Source organism: Panthera leo, chromosome B4 (assembly GCF_018350215.1).
Source record: "Panthera leo isolate Ple1 chromosome B4, P.leo_Ple1_pat1.1, whole genome shotgun sequence".
NCBI lineage: Eukaryota > Metazoa > Chordata > Mammalia > Carnivora > Felidae > Panthera > Panthera leo.
In genome coordinates this window covers 45,821,160-45,840,691 of record NC_056685.1, presented here as the reverse complement: position 1 = coordinate 45,840,691, position 19,532 = coordinate 45,821,160, and the positions used below count along the sequence as shown (strand labels likewise).

General features: G+C 42.3%; 1 protein-coding gene and 1 long non-coding RNA gene across 4 annotated transcripts in view; one reads left to right on the top strand and one right to left on the bottom strand.

Moving 5' to 3' along the window:
* The first annotated feature begins 585 nt into the window (after nucleotides 1-585).
* MANSC1 (MANSC domain containing 1) lies at nucleotides 586-18,733 on the top strand. The gene is made up of 4 exons (XM_042945818.1): nucleotides 586-752; nucleotides 6,056-6,377; nucleotides 10,050-10,190; nucleotides 17,262-18,733. The coding sequence occupies exons 2-4, from the start codon at nucleotides 6,155-6,157 to the stop codon at nucleotides 18,269-18,271; spliced, it is 1,374 nt and encodes a 457-aa protein (XP_042801752.1). The 5' UTR covers nucleotides 586-752; nucleotides 6,056-6,154; the 3' UTR covers nucleotides 18,272-18,733.
* Nucleotides 17,347-19,532, bottom strand: part of LOC122224256 — a 43,723-nt gene continuing 41,537 nt past the window's right edge. For all 3 annotated transcript variants that reach the window (XR_006204700.1, XR_006204698.1, XR_006204701.1), the window contains one exon: nucleotides 17,347-17,489. This is a non-coding gene — a long non-coding RNA (uncharacterized LOC122224256). The remainder of the gene's footprint in view (nucleotides 17,490-19,532) is intronic.

Sequence of the window (19,532 nt, the reverse complement as noted above, 5' to 3'; positions counted from 1 at the left end):
TACTTATAAACAGTAAATCCGGGCAGAATCCGAATGCCTTTGTTGAGGCTTGACCTGCGCGTGAGGGCTAACTGCAGAACTGTTAACTGTAATTGAGGACCCTCCATGCCTGGAATTATCGAAAGCAGATTCTCACAGCCAGGCCCCGGATAGAAAGCAGTGTAAAGTCCCGAAGGGAGAAACCGCCCTCAGAGGTTGCCCCTTTGGGAGGGGACCGAGTCCGGGACACAGAGGCAGAGGCAGAATGCAGGGCACACGTTTTGCACCGTCTGACTTTCCTCTGGTGTGGGCGCGCGTCCTGCGGCCTCGGGAAGGAGCGGGCGCCGCTGCAGGCCCGCGGACAATCCAGCGGGTCGCGCCCACGCCCCTCGCGGGGGCCGCAGCAGGGCGGGGGGGGTGGCAGCGGCCGGCTGCTTCCCAGGCTGTGCGCGATCGCCGGGCGTCTGGAGCCACCGCGGGGAGGGGCTCCCGGAGGACCGCGCTCCAAGTGGCCGGGAAGCAGCTCCGGGTTGCAGGGAAGGAATGTGCCCTTCCACCTCCCCCTCCCCTCCGCCTCCGGCCAACTTTCTGCCGCCGCAACGGAAGCAGGAACTGGCGAAGCACACGCCCCCCGGGCCGGCCGGGAGCTGCGGAGCATCCCTGCCGCCCTCGCCGATACCCTCGCGCGGATCTGCCGCTCCTTCCTCGGGAGCGCGTCGGGGCTGCCCTCGCGCGGGTGGGACACGGGAGCCCCCGGGTCGCGGAGCTTCCAGGTAAAGGCGTCACCGCCCTCCCCCCCAGACCGGCCGCGGGCTGCGCCTCCAGCGCGGAGAGTGCAGCCCCCCTCCTACTCCTGGGGCGAGGCCCCTCCACCTCTCCCGGAGCGCCAGGGACCGGGTTGGGGCGAGGAAGGGCTGGCCCGGGGTCTTGGTGGGATCGCGGGCCCCCAGAGGGGATCTCCAGGCTCGCGTAGCAGCACCTGTCTTAAGTGGCCCTGGCTCCGCGTCGTCATCAGGAAAGACAGAAGAATGCTCAGTGAGCGACACGCATTTCCTCAAAGGAAGGGAAAGAAAATGATTTCCAATATCTGACACGGTTTTGCACAAGTGCGTTTTAGTGGCTATTGTAAGCAGGCGTCAAAGTTCAGTGCCTCCTGAACTTCCTCCCACCTGTATCTTTTTCACGCTTTCAACAGAATTCAACTTGACTGTGGACCTTTAAGGCCTAAGTAATGACGATTAGAAGAATTACAGAGGTTGAGTATCCTTAGCGCGATAAACTCTTCAGTAACTTCTGGCAGTCCAGGCGCCATGAAGATTCTGCATAGAGAAAACACAGTTCCTGCCCCATCCCCTGTCATAGTTCTGGTTTCTTTGCAAAAACTTAAGGAGAGATTCTGTCAGAATCCTTGCAAAGTAAGACATTGGCCTGGTTTTCCTCTTTTTGCTCCTGTCTGGTTTTCTTTAGGGCTAGAAAAGAGACTTGCAAGATGCAGCAACATGAAAAAAGGTCACTTGTGCCAGGATTCTTAACCTGGAGAGCCACGGCTAGTACTCTGAAAGTCTGTGAACTTCAGTGGCAAAATTTATTTTAGTAGCCTCTCACTGAAATGTAACATTTCCTCTAAGAGGCATGTGATCAAAAGCCTTGGTAGAGTTAGACGCAGCTGTAATTTGCCATCAGTAGAAATCACAGGTGTTTTCGTATTATATTACTGATTACACAGATCTCAAGTATCCTGTTCATTCAACACTACTTCAAAATTATGGCAGTTATTAGATGTACTGCTTGATATTTGATAGGTTAATAAAGAAGCACAGATATCTCACAATTGTTTCTATTTTGACTGAAAACGGGGTTAATAATAGGATCTATCTCATAAGGATCAGGAATCTATTTCATTAGGATTCTTGTAAGGATTAAATGACATGACACTTGTAAAGTGCTTAGTATAGAGACTGGCATGAGAGAAACATAAATGTTACTTGTTATTTGTTTACAAAAGTTGGATACAACAGCAAGGAAGCTATTGGACTTGTATGGTTACTATATATGGGTAATATATACTTTTTTTTTTTTTGCTTTTTAACTATTTGTGTTGTTTTTTACTATTTTGTTGTTTTAAAGACTATTTGTTTATATTAGGGATCACTCTTTTTTTTTTTTTTTTTTTTAAAGATTTTATTAGTAAGTAATCTAATCTCTACACCCAATGTGGAGCTTGAACTCGCAACCTGGAGATCAAGAGTTCCACGCTCTGCGGACTGAGCCAGCCAGGCGCCCAATGTTAGATTTCACTCTTTACGTTGTACAGTTCTATGGGTTTTGGCAGATGTGAAGACATGTGTCAACCGTTACAGTATCATTTAGAATGATTTCACTACTCTAAAAATCCCCTGTGTTCCACCTGCGCATCCTTCCCTTCCTCCTCCTGGCAACCACTGATTTTTTTTTTTTTTTTTTCAACCACTGATATTTTGACTGTTGATGTAGTTTTGCCTTTTCCAGAATGTCATATAGTTGACAAGAAGTCATATCTTTCAGACCGGTTTCTTTCACTTAGCAGTATGCAATTGTGGTTCCTCTATGTACTTCTGTGGTTTGATAGCTCATTTCTTTGTACTACTGAATAGTATTCCATTATATGGATGTACCACATTTTGTTTATCCATTCACCTATTGAACGATGTCTCGTTGTCTCCAGTTTTTGACAATGATGTAGAAAGTTACTATAAACATATATACATAGATTTTTTTTGGTAGGATTTGGTTTTGTCAGTTTTTTGGATTTTAGTCATTCTAATAGGTGCATAGTGGTATCTTGTCATTTGAATTTACAGTTCCCAAATGATTATGATGTTGAGCACCTCCTCTTATGCTTATTTGTTATCTATATATCTCCTTTGAGATCCACATGGGGCTTGATCCCAGGAACTGTGAGACCATGACCTGAGCCAAATCCAAGAGTCAGATACTTAACCAGTTGAGCCACCCAGGTGCCCCAACTTTGCTCATTTTTAATTGGGTTGTGTTTTAAAGTTCTTTGTATATTTTAGCTACCTGTCCTTTATCAGATGTGTGTTTTGCAAATATTTGTCCCAGTCTGTGGCTTATCTTTTTATTCTCTGAATAGTGTCTTGGGCACAGCAGATGTTTTAATTTTAATGAAATCCAACCTATCAATTTTTTTTTTCTTTCATGGATTGTGCTTTTGGTATCGTATCTAAAAAATCATTGCTTAATCTAAGTCCACAAAGATTTTTCTCCTATGTTATATTTTTACTATATTAAAACTATTTTAACATTTTTAAAAATATTTTATTTTTAAGTAATCTCTACACCAACATGGGGCTTGCACACACAATACCAAGATCAAGAGTCTCATGTTTTACCAACTGAGCCAGCCAGGCACCCCTCTAGGAGTTTTAGAGTTCTGCATTTTACATTGAAGTCTATGATCCATTTTGAGTTAGTTTTTGTAAATGATGGAAGGTTTGTGTCTAGATTTATCTTTTTGCATATGGATGCCCAATTATTCTGTCACCATTTTTAAGAAGACTATCCTCTGTCCATTGAATTGCCTTTGCTCTTTTGTTAAAGAGCAGTTGACTCTATTTGTGTGGATCTTTTTCTGGGCTTATTATTCTGTTCTATTGTTCTGTTTGTCTATTCTTTTGCCAGTAGCACACACTTTTTCTTTTTTTAAGTTTATTTATGTTGAGAGAAAGAGCACAAACAGGGTAGGGGCAGAGGGAGAGGGAGAGAGAGGGGAAGAGAGAGAGAGAGAGAGAACAAACAGGGTAGGGGCAGAGGGAGAGGGAGAGAGAGAGAGAGAGAGAGAGAGAAGATCCCAAGCAGGCTCTGCGTTGTCATTGCACAGCCCGATGCAGAGCTCAGTTTCATGAATGGTGAGATCATGACCTGAGCTGAAATCAAGAGTCTGATGCTTAACCGACTGAGCTACCCAGGTGCCCCTACACTGTCTTGATTACTGTAACTTTGCAGTAAGTATTGAAATTAGGTAGTGTCAGTTCTCCAATTTTGTTCTTCTTCAGCATCATGTTGCCCATTCTGGGCCTTTCTGCATTTCATGTAAACTTTAAAATCAAAACTTTGCAATGAATCTATAGATCAAATTGAGAAGAATGGACATCTTTTTTTTTTTTTTAACGTTTATTTATTTTTGAGACAGAGAGAGACAAAGCATGAACGGGGAGGGGCAGAGAGAGAGGGAGACACAGAATCTGAAACGGGCTCCAGGCTCTGAGCTGTCAGCACAGAGCCCGATGCAGGGCTTGAACTCATGGACCGTGAGATCATGACCTGAGCCGAAGTTGGATGCTTAACTGACTGAGCCACCCAGGCGCCCCAAGAATGGACATCTTAATATTGATGAACATGGAACATCTCTCCATTTATTTAGTTTAGTTTTGTTTTTTGATATTTTACATCAGCGTTTTGTAGGCATATTAAACAAATTTTTTAAAAATGTTTATTTGTTTTTGAGAGAGAGAGACACACACACAGCGTGAGCAGGGGAGGGGCAGAGAGAGAGACACACACAGAATCTGAAGCAGGCTCCAGGTTCTGAGCTGTCAGCACTGAGCTGGACACTGGGCTCAAACTCACAAACCATGAGATCGTGACCTGAGTTGAAGTTGGAGGCCTGACTGAGCCTTCCAGACGCCCCTCTAGGCACACTTTAAAAACTACTTTGATAATTATATTTCATATAACTGACTTCTTTCATAATCCTAATATATTTCATTTTTCATTATATATATGTATTTTATTAATTTATTTTTTAAAGAATTTATAGGTTTGTTTTGTTTTGTTTTGTTTTTTAGAGGAAGAGAGTGCGTGAAAGCAGGGGAGAGGGGCAAAGAGAGAGAGGGGCAGAGAGAGAAAGACAGAAGCTTAAGCAAGCTCCACACCCAGCACAGAACTGGACACAGGGCTCAATCCCACTACCCTGGGATGGTGACCTGAGCTGAAATCAAGAGTTGGACACTCAGCTGACTGAGCACCCCTCATTTTTATATTTTCAAACCTGTCTCTCAGAAAAGATCCTAAGCCTCACCAGACTACCAAAGAGTTCGGGTTCATGACAGAAGAAGGAGGAGGAGGAGGAGAATGAGATTGAAGAGGAAGTATTTCTGCTCTACAGTATGCTTCAGTGAACAATTTGTATTCTCAAAATGAATGAATTCCCTCTACTGACCAGCTAACTCTTAGAATTAGATTATTAGAGTTACCTGTCTCTGATTTGATACTTAAGGAGAGGCAGCCACAAGAAAGGCAGCCCCAGTTTCCTCATCTATAAAATGAGGGAAATAGTAGCTCTTTTTTTTTTTTTTTTTTGCAGACCTATTATCAGGATTAAATGGGATAATATATGTATATTTCATAGCACATTGCCTACCACCTAGTAGGTGATTTTAAAATGCTGGTTGTTGGGGTGCCTGGGTGGCTCAGTCGGTTGAGCGTCCGACTTCAGCTCAGGTCACGATCTCGCGGTCCGTGAGTTCGAGCCCCGCATCGGGCTCTGGGCTGATGGCTCAGAGCCTGGAGCCTGCTTCCGATTCTGTGTCTCCCTCTCTCTCTGCCCCTCCCCCGTTCATGCTCTGTCTCTGTCCCAAAAATAAATAAACATAAAAAAATAAAATAAAATGCTAGTTGTTAATACTGAGAAAGAAACTCTGCTCAAGCCTGTTATCACTGCTTCATCAGTGGCTAGAGATTTTGTGTCCTCTCCCCTCTTGGTTAGGAGAAGCAAGAAGAGGAAGGATTCTAGAACTTTGGGGGTAGGCCTCTTGTTTATATCTCTTCCTTCATAGGTATTTGTCAGCTTTTAAGCACTGATGGGATAGTATACATGTTTGTGCTAATTAGTTCTTTACCAAGTTTTTAATGAAGGTTGTCTTGATCTATTAAAAGTGAAACATAAAAAATGCTTGTTTATTTCTGTTTTGTAAATCATGAGCTGTTGACATTGACTTGAAGGAAATGAAATGTATCTTCGTGAGATTTATTAAAAGAAACAAAACTCATTGATGATTTTCTATTTTTGTTCTAGAGAGAAATTCCATGATCTGTACAATCTTCTTGAAGCAAACTCAGACCAGAGGGAGGATTATCCTTGACCTTGGAAGACTAGGCTGAATTGAAATTTAAAATGTCCTTTAGGGAAGAATGGGGCTTGAGTTACACTTTTGTGGTAATTTGCTTCCTGACACTGAGGCTGTCCACCAGTCAGAACTGCCACACGAAGAGTCTAGAAGATGTTGTCATTGACATCCAGTCATCTCTTTCAAAGGGAATTAGAGGCAATGAACCTGTACATACATTAACTCAGGAAGACTGCATTAATTCTTGCTGTTCAACGAAAAACATAACAGGTAAGTAATAGTCCCTTGGCAACTCTTCATTTTAAGTGTTCTGTGATATAAGTAGCTGGCTGATCTGGCTACATACTTTATTCTAGTGATTCTCAATGGGGTAGAAATGTGGGTAACAAATTCACTGGGAACATGTGCCACAAGTGTGTCCTCCCCTCCCCTAAGCTGGGTCAAAGTTACTGATGAGTGTGTGTGTATATCACCCAGGTGTGTAGGTAGAAAAAAGGTTGAGAACCACTGGTGTTATGTTCTAATAGGCATCTAAGATGCTGGAAACAAAAACCCTTAAGGGACATGGGAAGTTGTTTGGACTGACCCAGTCACATGACACAGAGGAAAGAGGCTCACAGGTCTGAGCCATACCTTTGCATGTTTCAAGTTCCAGACTTGAGAAATATTTATCCAAGAGAAACTGGTCATTTTCCAGTTGTTTTTGACCCTGTCCTAATTCCCTAAATGAAAAGTAAATAAATAACCAACCACAAAAAAACACCCACACTAAATTTATTGAGCACCGAATGCCTTGCTGAATGCTGGAGACAAAACAATGAATAACATGGAAAAGGCCTTGCCATCAAGGAGCCTAGAAGAGCTAGTCAACATTGGAGTAATGCTTCTTACCTGACTCACTGGCCAACCGAATCATACGTTTTCTCTTATATCTTTGGTTTCTCTTCTTTGTATAATGGGTGTGGTATAGTCAGAAATGTATGCATATAATCTTGGTTTCTGGTTCCTGTTAGAGCTCCTAAAAACCTTGCCGTTTCCTGAGCCTAGGAGCTTCTTTCGTTATTCATTATGAGCCCCTTTCAACCACACCTGAGTTACGACTGTTGGTGGCTCCCTAGGTAGCTCCAGGATGGGAACTCGTCACCAGAAAGACCCAGCCTTGATTAGAAATTTGGAATTTTCAGCTCCACCCCCACCTGTAGGTAGAGGAGAAGGGCTAGAGATTGAATTCAGTCACCAGTGGCCAATGATTTAATCAGCTGTGCCCACATAATGGAATCTCCATAAAAAAATCCCTAAACACAGGTTTAGAGAGCTTCCACATTGGCAGACACGTCCACATGTGCAAAAGGATTGTTCACTTCAGGTATACCGGGACGGAAGCTCCTGCACTCAGGACCCTTCTGGACCTTGCCCTATGTACACTTCATTTGGCTATTCATTTGTGTTTTCAATGATAAACTATCATAGTAAGTATAGCCTTTTCCTGAGTCCTGTGAGTAGTTCCAGCAAATTATCAAACCTGAAGTAGGGGTGGTGGGAGCTTGGATTTATGGCCAAGTCGGGCAGAAGCATGAGTAACCTGGGAGCTGATACTTTTGACTGGCCTCTAAGTGAGGACAGTCTTACAGGACTGAGCCCTTAAACCTATGGAATCTGATGCTAACTCCAGGTAGTTAGTGTAAGAATTGAATTGAATCATAAGACATTGAGTCAGTGCCCTGGAGAATTGGAGTATTAGTGTGGAAAAGATACCACATATTTGATGCCAGGAGGAAAAAAAAACTTTCAATGGTTTTCTCAAACTCAGCAGTGTGCTTTGATATTCTCTATAGGAGTAATTTATGGAAATTACAGAGATTTAATTTAAATTTCCAGTTTTTCTTTAAATGTTGATATCAACATTTATGTGAAATAGCAAATCATCTGCAAACAGGACTGAATGCTGTGTGGGTGTTTGCTGGCAACACAGGAAACCTTGCATTTCTTTTCAGCTCCATAATGGGTGTTAGTGAGAAATGAGGGTTTGCTGTTTTATTGTATAAGCAGAATTACTGTTACTGCTTTACGGTAAGTAGAGATAATTGTGGGTCTCCTTTAACGGATCTCAGACTGTTTCTTCATTTATTGAGCTATGGTCTTTAAGTGCTTTGATAATTTGCTCATAACCACAGATTTTAGAAAGATGCCCAGGGGCGCCTGGGTGGCTGAGTTGGTCGAGTGACCAACTTCAGCTCAGGTCATGATCTCATGGTCCGTGAGTTTGAGCCCCGCATCAGGCTCTGTGCTGACAGCTCGGAGCCTGGAACCTGCTTTGGATTCTGTGTCTCCCTCTCTCTCTCTCTGCCCCTCCCCTGCTTGCTCTCTCTCTCTCTCTCTCTCTCTCTCTCTCTCAAATAAAATTAAATTAAAAAAATTATTTAAAAAAAGGAATTATTAAGAAAAAAGAAGTACAAAGGACACAAAGTTTTGCATACAACTTGGGGGGGCTTATGGACCTTTCCCTTTACCTCCATGCCCCCCAAAAATGGTATTGCAGAATTATCCCATTGCTGAGAAAGGAAAAACTAAAGTACCTTTCTTGTTGCCTGGTTTTCTGCCTAAAACCCCTGCAGAAACTAACTGAGTCTTCTTTCCAAATGCGGCAGTCAAGGTTGATCCTCACCATTGCCTGATTTGAAGAAGTTGTGCTGATGGCCAGTTATGCAGAATATTTTCCCCTGGCTTTATTGAGATATATTTGGCATGTAACATTGTGAAAATATATACAGTGCGATGATTTGTTACATGTATATATTGTGAAATGACTACTACAACAAGGTTAGTTAATACGTGTGTGTGTGTGTGTGTGTGTGTGTTTAGAAAGAGCATGCATTTTTAATAATTAGCCTATGTGCCTCTTAACCTTCATCCTGGGGCACGTGGGTGGCTGAGTCGGTTAAGCATCTGACTTTGGCTCAGGTCGTGATCTCACAGTTTGTGAGTTCGAGCCTCACATTGGGCTCTGTGCTGACAGCTCAGAGCCTAGAGTCTGCTTCAGATTCTGTGTCTCCCTCTCTCTCTGCCCCTTGGCTGCTCACTCTCTCTCTCTCAAAAATAAATAAAAAAGCATTAAAACAAAACAAAACAAAACCTTATCCTGACCAGGGGTATACTGATGCCTCAAGGGTCTTAGGCCAAGATGTGAGATGGCACCAGATTGAGACCAAAGCCAGCTCTAGACCATGATGAATAGAAAGAATGATTTCTACTGGACATAGGTGGAAGAGAAAAAGAAGCAAGAAATGAAAGTTAAGAGTAAAAAGTTTGAAAGGAATGAAAATGGAAAAGCAGAAATAAGGAAGAGTAGAAATGTGAAGAAGAAAAATCAAAAGACGAATGGTACTGATAAAGGTAAAACATAGACTTTGTCCTCCATACACTACTCAGGTCCTTTGTGGAAGGAGGCAATGATGGTGTGATGCTAAATTTAGGGACTCTACTCAAGAAAGCCAGACTCATGGCTTCATAGGTGTCTGATATAGGTGTCTGCCTTTGGGATATGAGAGATACATGAAATCATTAGGTTAGATCCATTTCTTAAGTTCCAACTCAGTTGGGAGTTGTGTAAAGATCGCAAAGTCAGTATTTCTGTGTGTATTTTGATGGATATTTGAGCAAATGGAAGGCTTATCTAAAGAATTAAATGCATTATTTTTTTTAAAAAAAGAATTAAGTGTACTATTTAAAGTGGGTTTTGCCAAAATTACCTTAATTCAGATTTTTTAACCCAATGTCTTCACAAATTGCTGTAAGTACTAAGGAAGAGGAAACGAATTAGTGGTCAGCAAGCAAATGCACAACATGAACAAAGGTATTTGTGTTGGACAGCAGAAAAAATAATTGCCATCCTCTTTAGAATATCCTATTTCAGTGTAATGCTTATGATACCTTTAATTTCAGGAGACAAAGCATGTAACCTGATGATCTTCGACACTCGAAAAACAACTAGACAGCCCAACTGCTACCTATTTTTCTGTCCCAGTGAGGAAGCCTGTCCCCTGAAACCAGCAAAGGGACTTATGAGTTACAGGATAATTAGAGGTAATAAAAGCATTGTTCTTTTTCTTTGGTGATTGGGATTATTTAAGGACATGGTTCATGTGAAAGATTTTCTACAACAGAATCTAAGTAAAACTACCAAAAGTAGTCACAAATATAGAGGCACACCAGAAATCTCTCATGATTTAAAATTCGGTCTATTAAACCAAACATCTGTTTTCCAATGAAAGATCTCTGAATGATGGTATTTTGTGTTGTTTAGCTTTTTGTTTCTACCTTCCTGAGATAAAAGGCACACAGACCTTTCATGAAAACATTTTGAAACACCTCTTTAGAAAATGTAAGAGGCACTGGAATAAGGTCTCTGTGGTCCACGGTCTGTTTTAAAAGGGTTAAGACCCGGCTGCCTGGGTGGCTCAGCTGGTCCAACTTCGGCTCAGGTCATGATCTCACCATCCACGGGTTCGAGCCCTGCATCGGTCTCTGTGCTGACAGCCCAGAGCCAGGAGCCTGCTTCAGATTCTGTGTCTCCCCCTCTCTCTGCTCCTCCCCCACTTGTGCTCTGTCTCGTTCTCAAAAATAAATAAACATAAAAAATTTTTTCAAAGGGTTAAGATCTATGTGAGTATGTAAAATTCTAGTACATTTGTCTTTAGGTTCTAATTATTTTATAATCACATTATGTGAAATCAAACACCCTGGATTTTATTACCTAGACCTGGAAGGAGGTTCATTCAAGAAGTATTTACCAAGCATCCACCATGTGCCAAATTCTGTGCAAGGCATTGGAAATACAGTCTCCATTCTGAACATATTTGTTCAGAATTTAGAAAATAAACAAGTAAAAAATAATATAATAATTTGGATATGTCTTGGTGAGATTTTGGCTTGTTAATATTTTTTAAGTTTGTTTATTTATTTATTTATTTAGTTTTGAGAGAGACAGAGACAGCGTGAGCAGGGGAGGGGCAAAAAGAGAGGGAGAGAGAGAGAATTCCAAGCAGGCTCTGCACCCTCAGCTCAGAACCAGACGTGGGGCTCAAACTTACAAAACCGTGAAATCATGACCTGAGCTGAAACCAAGAGTCAGATGCTTATGCCAACTGAGCCACCCAGGCACCCTGGCTTGCTAATGTTCAGGGTGAAATGTTTTCAGTATCAAGTGTCCTTTTATTTAAGTCTTAGACAGTTTTTTTTCACTATACCCTTGGCTATTAATAATATTCTATTTGCTCATTTACTCAATAAACATCAAATGTTATTTAGCATCTCCTATATGTGCCAAACACTTTTTCTGCCCCAAGAACACAAAAATGGAAACATGGAAAACAAGGTTTTTACCTCTGGAACTTATGTTTTAGGAGGGAGAGACAATAACCATCCTAAATAAGTAATCAAGAAAAATATTATAAGTAATAAAAAAAAAAAGTAATCAAGAAAAATATCATCACAAGTGTTAGGCTGATGATTGAGCTAAGACAATGTAATAGATGATCACTGAGTGGACCCTCTTGAGTAGGTGATCAGAGGAAGCCATCTGTGAAGAAGTAACCCCTCAACTGAGATCTGAATGGTAAGAAGCCAGATGTGAGAAGATCTGGGAAGACCTTCAGGCAGAGGAAATAGCCTGTTTCAATATCTTGAGGCAGAATGATTTCAGTCTCAGTCTCAGCTGGCTGACTCATAGTGAACCTTATAAAGAGTGACATACAGGGGCACCTGGGTGTCTCAGCCGGTTAAGGGACTGGCTTCGGCTAAGGTCATGCATGATCTCATGGTTCATGGGATCGAGCCCTGAATAGGGCTTTGCACTGCCAGTGCGAAGCCTGCTTGGGATTCTCCTTCTCTTTCCCCCTCTCTCTCTCTCTTCACCTCCCTCACTCCTGCTCTCTCTCTCTCTCTCAAGAGAAACAAACTTAAAAAAAAAAAAAAGTGATACGCAAGAAGTATGAAAAGCGGAGAGATCACATAAAGCTTTGTAAGCCAAGGTAGGAAGTTCTTATTTTAGGTGTCTAATGGGAAGCCGTTGGAAGTTTTCAGTAGGCGCGTAACATGGTGTTTTCAAGGTGATTTCTCAAAGCTCACTGTGACTGCTCTCCTGGGGAGGGACACCAATGCGGCAGCAAGAGAGGAAGTGGGAAGACTCGGTAGGAGGCAGAGGCAAGATCCAAGTGGAAGGCCATGACATTGTGGACCAGGGAGGTGGCAGATGAGGTAGAGAAGTAAACATACAGCTGTTTCAGAGGAAGAGCCGATGGTGTGGGATGGTTGTGATGGCAAGGGAAACAGAAGTATTGGAACTGAGTCCTAGTTTCCTCGTTTTTGGCTTGAAAGTCTAGATGGATGGTGTTACCATCTACTGAGCTGGGGAAGATTAAGGAGACTGGTTTTAGGGTTGGGAGGGGGAGTGCACTCAAGGATTGTCTTGTGACTATTTTATGTGTGAGGTACTTTGGGGAATGATACTGCCCAGGGTGCCTGGGCTCAGACTCCACTCTGTCCCCTGTGTCTGAGTTTTGGTTAATGAACCAGATGTATCAAACATTCCCTAAAACAGGAGCATAAAGCACAAATTATTTGTGTAAATTCTGCCTAAATAGTGATATAAACCAACTATAAGAAAACTGGCATAAGGTACAAAAGTTTCGGTTTTGCTAGATGAAGAAAGCTCTGGAGATGGATGAGGGTGACAGTTGCAGAGAATGTGAATATACTCAATGCCACTGAACTGTATACTTACAGAGTTAAAGTGGTAAATAGTATGTACATTTTACCACAGTTTTCAATTTTTAAAAAAATTTTAAAAGTTTATCTATTTTGAGAAAGAGTGTGTGCGCAAGCAGGGCGAGGGGCAGAGAGAGAGGGAGAGAGAGAATCCCAAGCAGGCGACATGGGGCTTGAGCTCACGAACCGCCTTGAGCCAAAACCTTGGTCATGATCTCATGGTTCGTGAGTTTGAGCCCCATGTCACCTGCTTCTCTCTCTCTCTTTCTGGCCATCATCCTGCTTGCACCCACACTCTCTCAAAATAAATAAACATTTTTTTTTTTTTAGATATTGATTTTTAAAAAACACTAGGCATAGAACAAATTAGCCTTTCAAAACACTTAAAACCTTACTTTCTGTGGACACTGTCTTGTCCTGCCCTTTTGGGGCATCAGTGGGCAGATCTTCTGGCTGCCCCAGATCTTCATGGCTCCTTGCCTTTGTGCCTGTGCGTAAATCATCTGGGCTAAAAATATTGGAGCCTATAGTGTGGTGGTGATACTTCTTGCTGTTCCTCTTTGATCACCTGGAACATTGCAGAGCCTGTTAGATAGCCAGGGATGGGAATTCAGCAGCAAATGGATATTCCAGGCTTAGTGTCCAAAGAGGTCAGGGCTCAAGACACTAACCGGAATGTTTGCTCTTCTTCTGGAACTCCCATCATGTGGCATTTGGACTGCAACGTTCCGCCCTTGTTATCCCTTCTCACTACCTCTTCTTCATTCTGCCCCTTCTTCTATCAGCGCGCTTCCCTGTATCTGTCTTCTATTTCATAACTAAAGCACAACATTAAAGAAATTACAGGTAACTTAATCCAGCAATTCTACTTCCATAAAACCTTAAAGACGCAAGACCAAAACAAGAAAAAGCTATTGGTTTGAAGCATGTTTTTTTGTGAAATTAGTTTGAAAAGTAAAAAACGAGGAGCAGCATAAATGTCCTGTTGCCTGAGAATGGTTGGGTATAAAATATGATGGATCCATTTGAGAGAGGTTGAGCGTCCCGCTCTTGGTTTTGGCTCAGGTCATGATCTCACGGTTCGTGGGTTCGGGCACCTCATCGGGCTCTGTGCTGAGGGTGTGGAGCCTGCTTGGGATTCTCTCTCTCTCCCTCTCTCTCTCTCCCGCTCTCTGTCTCATAATAAATAAACTTAAAAAAAAATATAAGTTTGAGGTATATAAATAAACATAATTCCAGGTGAAAAACACCTGGGTTTTTTTTTCAAATACATGAAAAATTTAACTCTAAGGCACACAGAAATGTTAATAGTTGCTGAGACATAATGATAAAAACCATAGTTGAATTTGTTTTATAATTTCCATATACTTCTGTAATGTTGTTGCTTTTATAATCCATGTATAAAAGAGGGAATATGAGGTAAAGATTCTCTCCAGTGGAAATGGGAGAAAAGGGAACTTTGGCATGTGTGTAAATCTTTACTGGGAGGCTGTGAAGGTCATAAAGTCGGATTAGAATTAAACAGTTCCTGTGGCAGCCACCAGGGGGCGCCATCAGCCCAGAGCAGGTTGAAGAGCAAAGTGGCACGGACCCTAGACATCATGTGCTGCAGGCTTTATACATACAGGATGTTTACAAATTGTGTTTGTAATTCTCTTTATGAATCTGCCCATGTTGATGGACTGAGAGTCCCCCAGAAATAAATTATCTGCTTCCTGTTTAGAGTGAAATTAATAGATATCTGTTGGGTGGTTTGTTTCCAGATGAATTCCATTTCCTATAACGGATGGGCTAATATTTACAGACCAAAAGCTTGAAAGATGATAGTGTACTGTGTTCATTCTATAAAACCATTGCAACTTGGAATTATTTAATTTTTTTCCCAGCTTTGCAGTGTGTCATTTCTACCGAGGACTAGAATAGGGAAGTTCAGAAACAATAAATTGGGAGTCTGTTTGCTCAGCTGGTTTCCAAGTAATAGTCAGTCCCTAAGTTTTTTATTTCATCAAGTCACTTGAAAATGAAACTCAAAAGAGAGATTGAGGGCGCAGGGCTGTTTTGCAGTCCCCGCTGGCTCATCTCTGTGAGAGTGAGAAAAAGCACCGCACCCCAATGGCAAACATCAGCGGGTGAGGTGAAGGGAGCAGGTGCACAGGATCCCTGCATGCCTCTAGGATCCTTGCCAATAGATGAATCTTATCAAGAAATGGGACTAGCCCTTGCTTTGCTTTATTTATGGACTGACATTCTTGAGAAAGAAAGCAGCTGTTTTGGTCATTCTTGTCAATGGCTTTATTTAAGTTCTGAGTTCACACACATCGCATTTACTTAGTCTTTTTTTTTTTAACTTTAAAATGGAATATGTTGAGTCCTGTTCTTTTTGAAAAATATCTGATGCTACCTAAAAATAGAGATGCTGTTTATCTCATGGTGATGTTATATCTATCATCGTGTTGTAACCTGCAGCAGAAACTCTTTTCTCCAGCATTGTTGGAGGAAAGAGGAATTTCAATCATCTGAATTCTATTTTGGGGTAAAGTACTATATCCTAGAGCAGGTGTCTGCAGACTTTTTCTGTCAAGGGCCAAATGAGAAGTATTTTAGGCTTTCCAGGCCAGTATGGTTTTTTTTTTTTAAATTTTTTTAACATTTATCTATTTTTGAGAGACAGAGCATGAGTGGGGGAGGGGCAGAGAGAGAGGGAGACACAGAATCGGAAGCAGGGTCCAGGCTCTGAGCTGAGCTGTCAGCACAGAACCCGACATGGGGCTCAAACCCACGAACCGTGAGATCATGACCTGAGCCGAAGTCAGATGCTTAACCGACTGAGCCCCCCAGGAGCCCCTCCAGGCCAGTATTTTAGGTTTTATGGGCCATATGCAATCTGTTGTATCTATTCACCTCTGTCCTTATAGTGTGAAGTACCTGCAGACAGTGCATAAACAAATGAGCATGGTTACATGCCAATAAAACTTTATTTATAGACACTGAAATTTGAATTTTATATAATTTTCATGTGTCACAAAATATTATTCCCTTTTATTTTTGTCAGCCATTTAAAAATGTATATGTTAGCCCATAAGCCATATAAAGAGAAGTGACAAGCTAGATTTGGCCCTCGGGCCATAATTTGCTCACCCCTGTCCTAGACGGATTAAGGAGTGACCGTTCTAAAGGACCTGTTCCAGGTGTGATGCTTACAGAGTAATCGAAGATATTACAAATCGGAGGTCGCCTCTGGATGTTTGTTAGCAGAGAAGAGAATGGAATCTAGTTCAGACACTGGCACTGAGAGGAGTTGAAGAAGAAAGGGGGAAAGAGAACAGGGAAGAATGAACAAGGAAATGCTAAGAAATTCCTTTTCTTCCTTCCTTGTGTTTTCTGCAGTTCAGATCTAAGTGAAAATGATCAGCCAAGTAGCAGAGTGATACAGAGCAATTCAAATGATCCTTCCCTGCCCCTGATGGCTCCCGCAAACCTTTCCAATTTGAGCTGTGATGAATGGTGTGTGAGACTAAGAGCATAATTCTAAGCTTTCTGTCACCGTGAGGAGGATGTGAGGCTGGTCCCTCCGTAGCCAGCACTCGGAATTGTGTGATTTTTGGCTCTATCAGCACTGTGGCCATCCTAATTTCAAATTTGGTCCCACAGTCCTCAGACTCTAAGACATTGGCTCTGAAATTTTAATCCTTGAGAGTCACAGTGAAATCTCCCAAATTGCCTCCCTCCCCTGTGTGTGGTGCTGAAACCTGTTTTTTGATTGGACACTGTGTCATCAGCCTTCTGCTGCTGCTGTGGCCTCGGTGCCCTGGGAGGAGACCAGACCTTCCCTCCCGGCCCCTCCGCCTCCACCCTGTTGCAGGCAAATTGCAAGGATTCTGCCTCCGCTCCCCCTTGCCTTTCTTGCCTGAGGGTGCCCTTGCTACGAAATCTCTCTCGGTGATTGCTGCCTTCCCAGATGTCTTGTCAGTCCCAGGAGTTTCTCTCTGCCACTCGTCTTCCAGCCCTGTCGCCCTGGCCCAGCCCTCTTCCCTGGCATCGGCCCCCGAAGTGTCTCCATCTTCCTAAACCTCTTGCTGCGGCTCCTGGACTCCTCTTAGCCCCCTTGCTCTGCTCCTCCCAGCTCTTCCTTCATTTGCCTGGTCCTCCTCCACACATTTCTTCTCTGTCCCACCACTCTAGAAATAAACCACAGCATCTGGTAGAGAGGCAGTGTCATCAGATTCTGATTTAGCAATTTGTATTTTTCCATTTTGCGCAAGTTTCTATGAAATGTCAAGTTTCAACAGTTTGGGGATTTACTGAACAAGCTGATATGTTTGTCTTTTTTTAACCTGACTTCGCATGGAAATATTTAAGTCTCCCTTTAACTTTTCTCTACATTTTCAGACTTTCCAGCTCTGGCTAGAACTCATTTGCCAAGCCAAGAGTTAACCCAAGAAGGTTCTCTCATCCATGGCCAGTCTCCGCAGGTGATCATCACTCCCACACCCCCTCCTGTGACAGGTTATTCAGAGTCCACTGATAGCTTACAGAAAGGTGCCTTTTCTCAGAAGTTGGGGTCCTCAGATCACTTGGAGAAACTATTCGAGATTGATCAAGCGAGTACACGGTTCCCTGTTGATAAAGAAAAGGGCCATTCTCAGAGTTCACGGTTTTCTTCAGAACAAAACATAGCTCATCTGCTGCCCGAAAAGGTGACAACACTCCCCACTACCAAGGCTGTTTCCTCTCTGCATATCACCTCTGCCGCTCCAAAGCCTGCATTTCCCCCCACCACCAGTGCTCCAGTGATACCTTCTGTGACTTTTGAACCCGAGGGGGCCACCTCAGCTCCACCCCTAGCTGTGGTCACGTCTCAGCCCCCCACAAGCCTCTTGTCTACAATGTTGACACATGCTGAAGTTACACCCAAAGCTGGCGTAACTATGACAACAGTCTCAAACACCATCTTTGAGGCACCTACGGACTGGAAAGGCCCCCCAGAAACAGTGCAGGTTAGAGAAATTTCCAACCTATCTTTGAACACAGAGGGTGCCTATAACCCTGCTACGCTTTCTTTGTCAGCTGTGGATTCTTCTGCTGCCACATTACTTCTGTCAAATGTGGATTCTTCTGCTGCCACATTACTTCTGTCAAATGTGGATTCTTCTCCGAATAAAAGTGCTTCTCAGGAAAATGGGAAGGCCAGTCCAGGTGGTTCCTCCCTGAAGAGTGTTCCAGAAAGTCAGCATGGCCTCCCATTTGAAAAATGGCTCCTCATTGGGACCCTGCTCTTTGGTGTTCTGTTCCTAGCCATAGGCCTTGTCCTCTTGGGTAGAATGTTCTCAGAATCTCTCCGCAGGAGACGCTATTCAAGACTTGATTATTTGATCAATGGGATCTATGTTGACATCTAAGGGGGAAACTAGATGTCTCTTAATTCATGTTCTTCCTGGTAGTCCAAACACAGTGACTTTCTACTGACTTGCTGATCTTAGCAGGATTTTTGAAGTGTCTTGAAGACAGACAGATGCCCCCTACCACTTTCTTTTTGCTTGCTTTTTTCAGACAATGGGAGAAAGGAAACGAATTAGGTAATTTGAGTGATCTATCTCCAAAATATTCGCTGGAAACAAAGCTCTACCTAAAGTAATAAAGTATAATTGGCATATAAATTGAAAAATGACTGGCTGTTTGCAAGGAAAAGTGGTTAGGACTTCTAGGCTGCAGTTCATTAGCATTTCTGGTTCCAGATAAAGTCAACTGTTTATGATATTAATTCTAATAGATTTACTTTCCTTTTTATATGAATTCCAATAAAACTTATTCCAGATGTATTTCCTTCCAATTAAATATTTGAATAAATCTTTTGTTACTCAGTAATGTTCTTGTAAGTGACACGTCCAGCTGGATAACTTTCAGTTTATTCCCACCAGCAAAATGATTAAATGATGAAAATATGTGTTCTAAGTTAAAGTGACACCCCCCCCCCCCTTCCCATCAGTGAGCAAAGAGGTTCCTTTGGGAGAATTCTAGCCGAAGATTAGTCTACATGGAGACAGTGATAAGTCACTTTTGCTAAACAGCCAAATCTACTTTGGGTCCATTCTAGTTAACTCTTCTGCCCCCCCCCCCCACACACAAAAAAAAGTAATACAGGAATATTCTAAACTTTATCAAGTTGAAAACATAACAGTGTTATTTATAAATCCTTATGTAAATTTTGCCAACAGTCAATTTTGGCTTTATGTGGAATAACATTGGAAACAATGGATAACGCTTACAATTATTGTTAAATGATTACTGTGCTGTAATTTTTGTGTGCATTTAAAAAATTCATTTATTTTGAATTCCAGTATAGTTAACATACAGTGTTATATCAGTTTCAGCATACAATAAGTATGCTGTAATTTTTATTGATTAGCTATTGAAATGCCTGAGCAATGCCTTTAATAAAAATAGTTTGCCGGACGAATTACAGTGAGGTGACTAAGAATCCAGGAAGCTGCCTGGGTCAGTTTGACATCTGAGTCTCTGGACTTCAGTTTGCTTATCTGCAAAAGAAGAGGTTGTCCCTTCCTGGAGTCACCAGGGTTTTTAAAGATACAAATGGAATTTGGGAGTGAACTTTATACACTGAGCACTAGAGGGCAGTAGCTGGTTTATAAGTATAGCAAT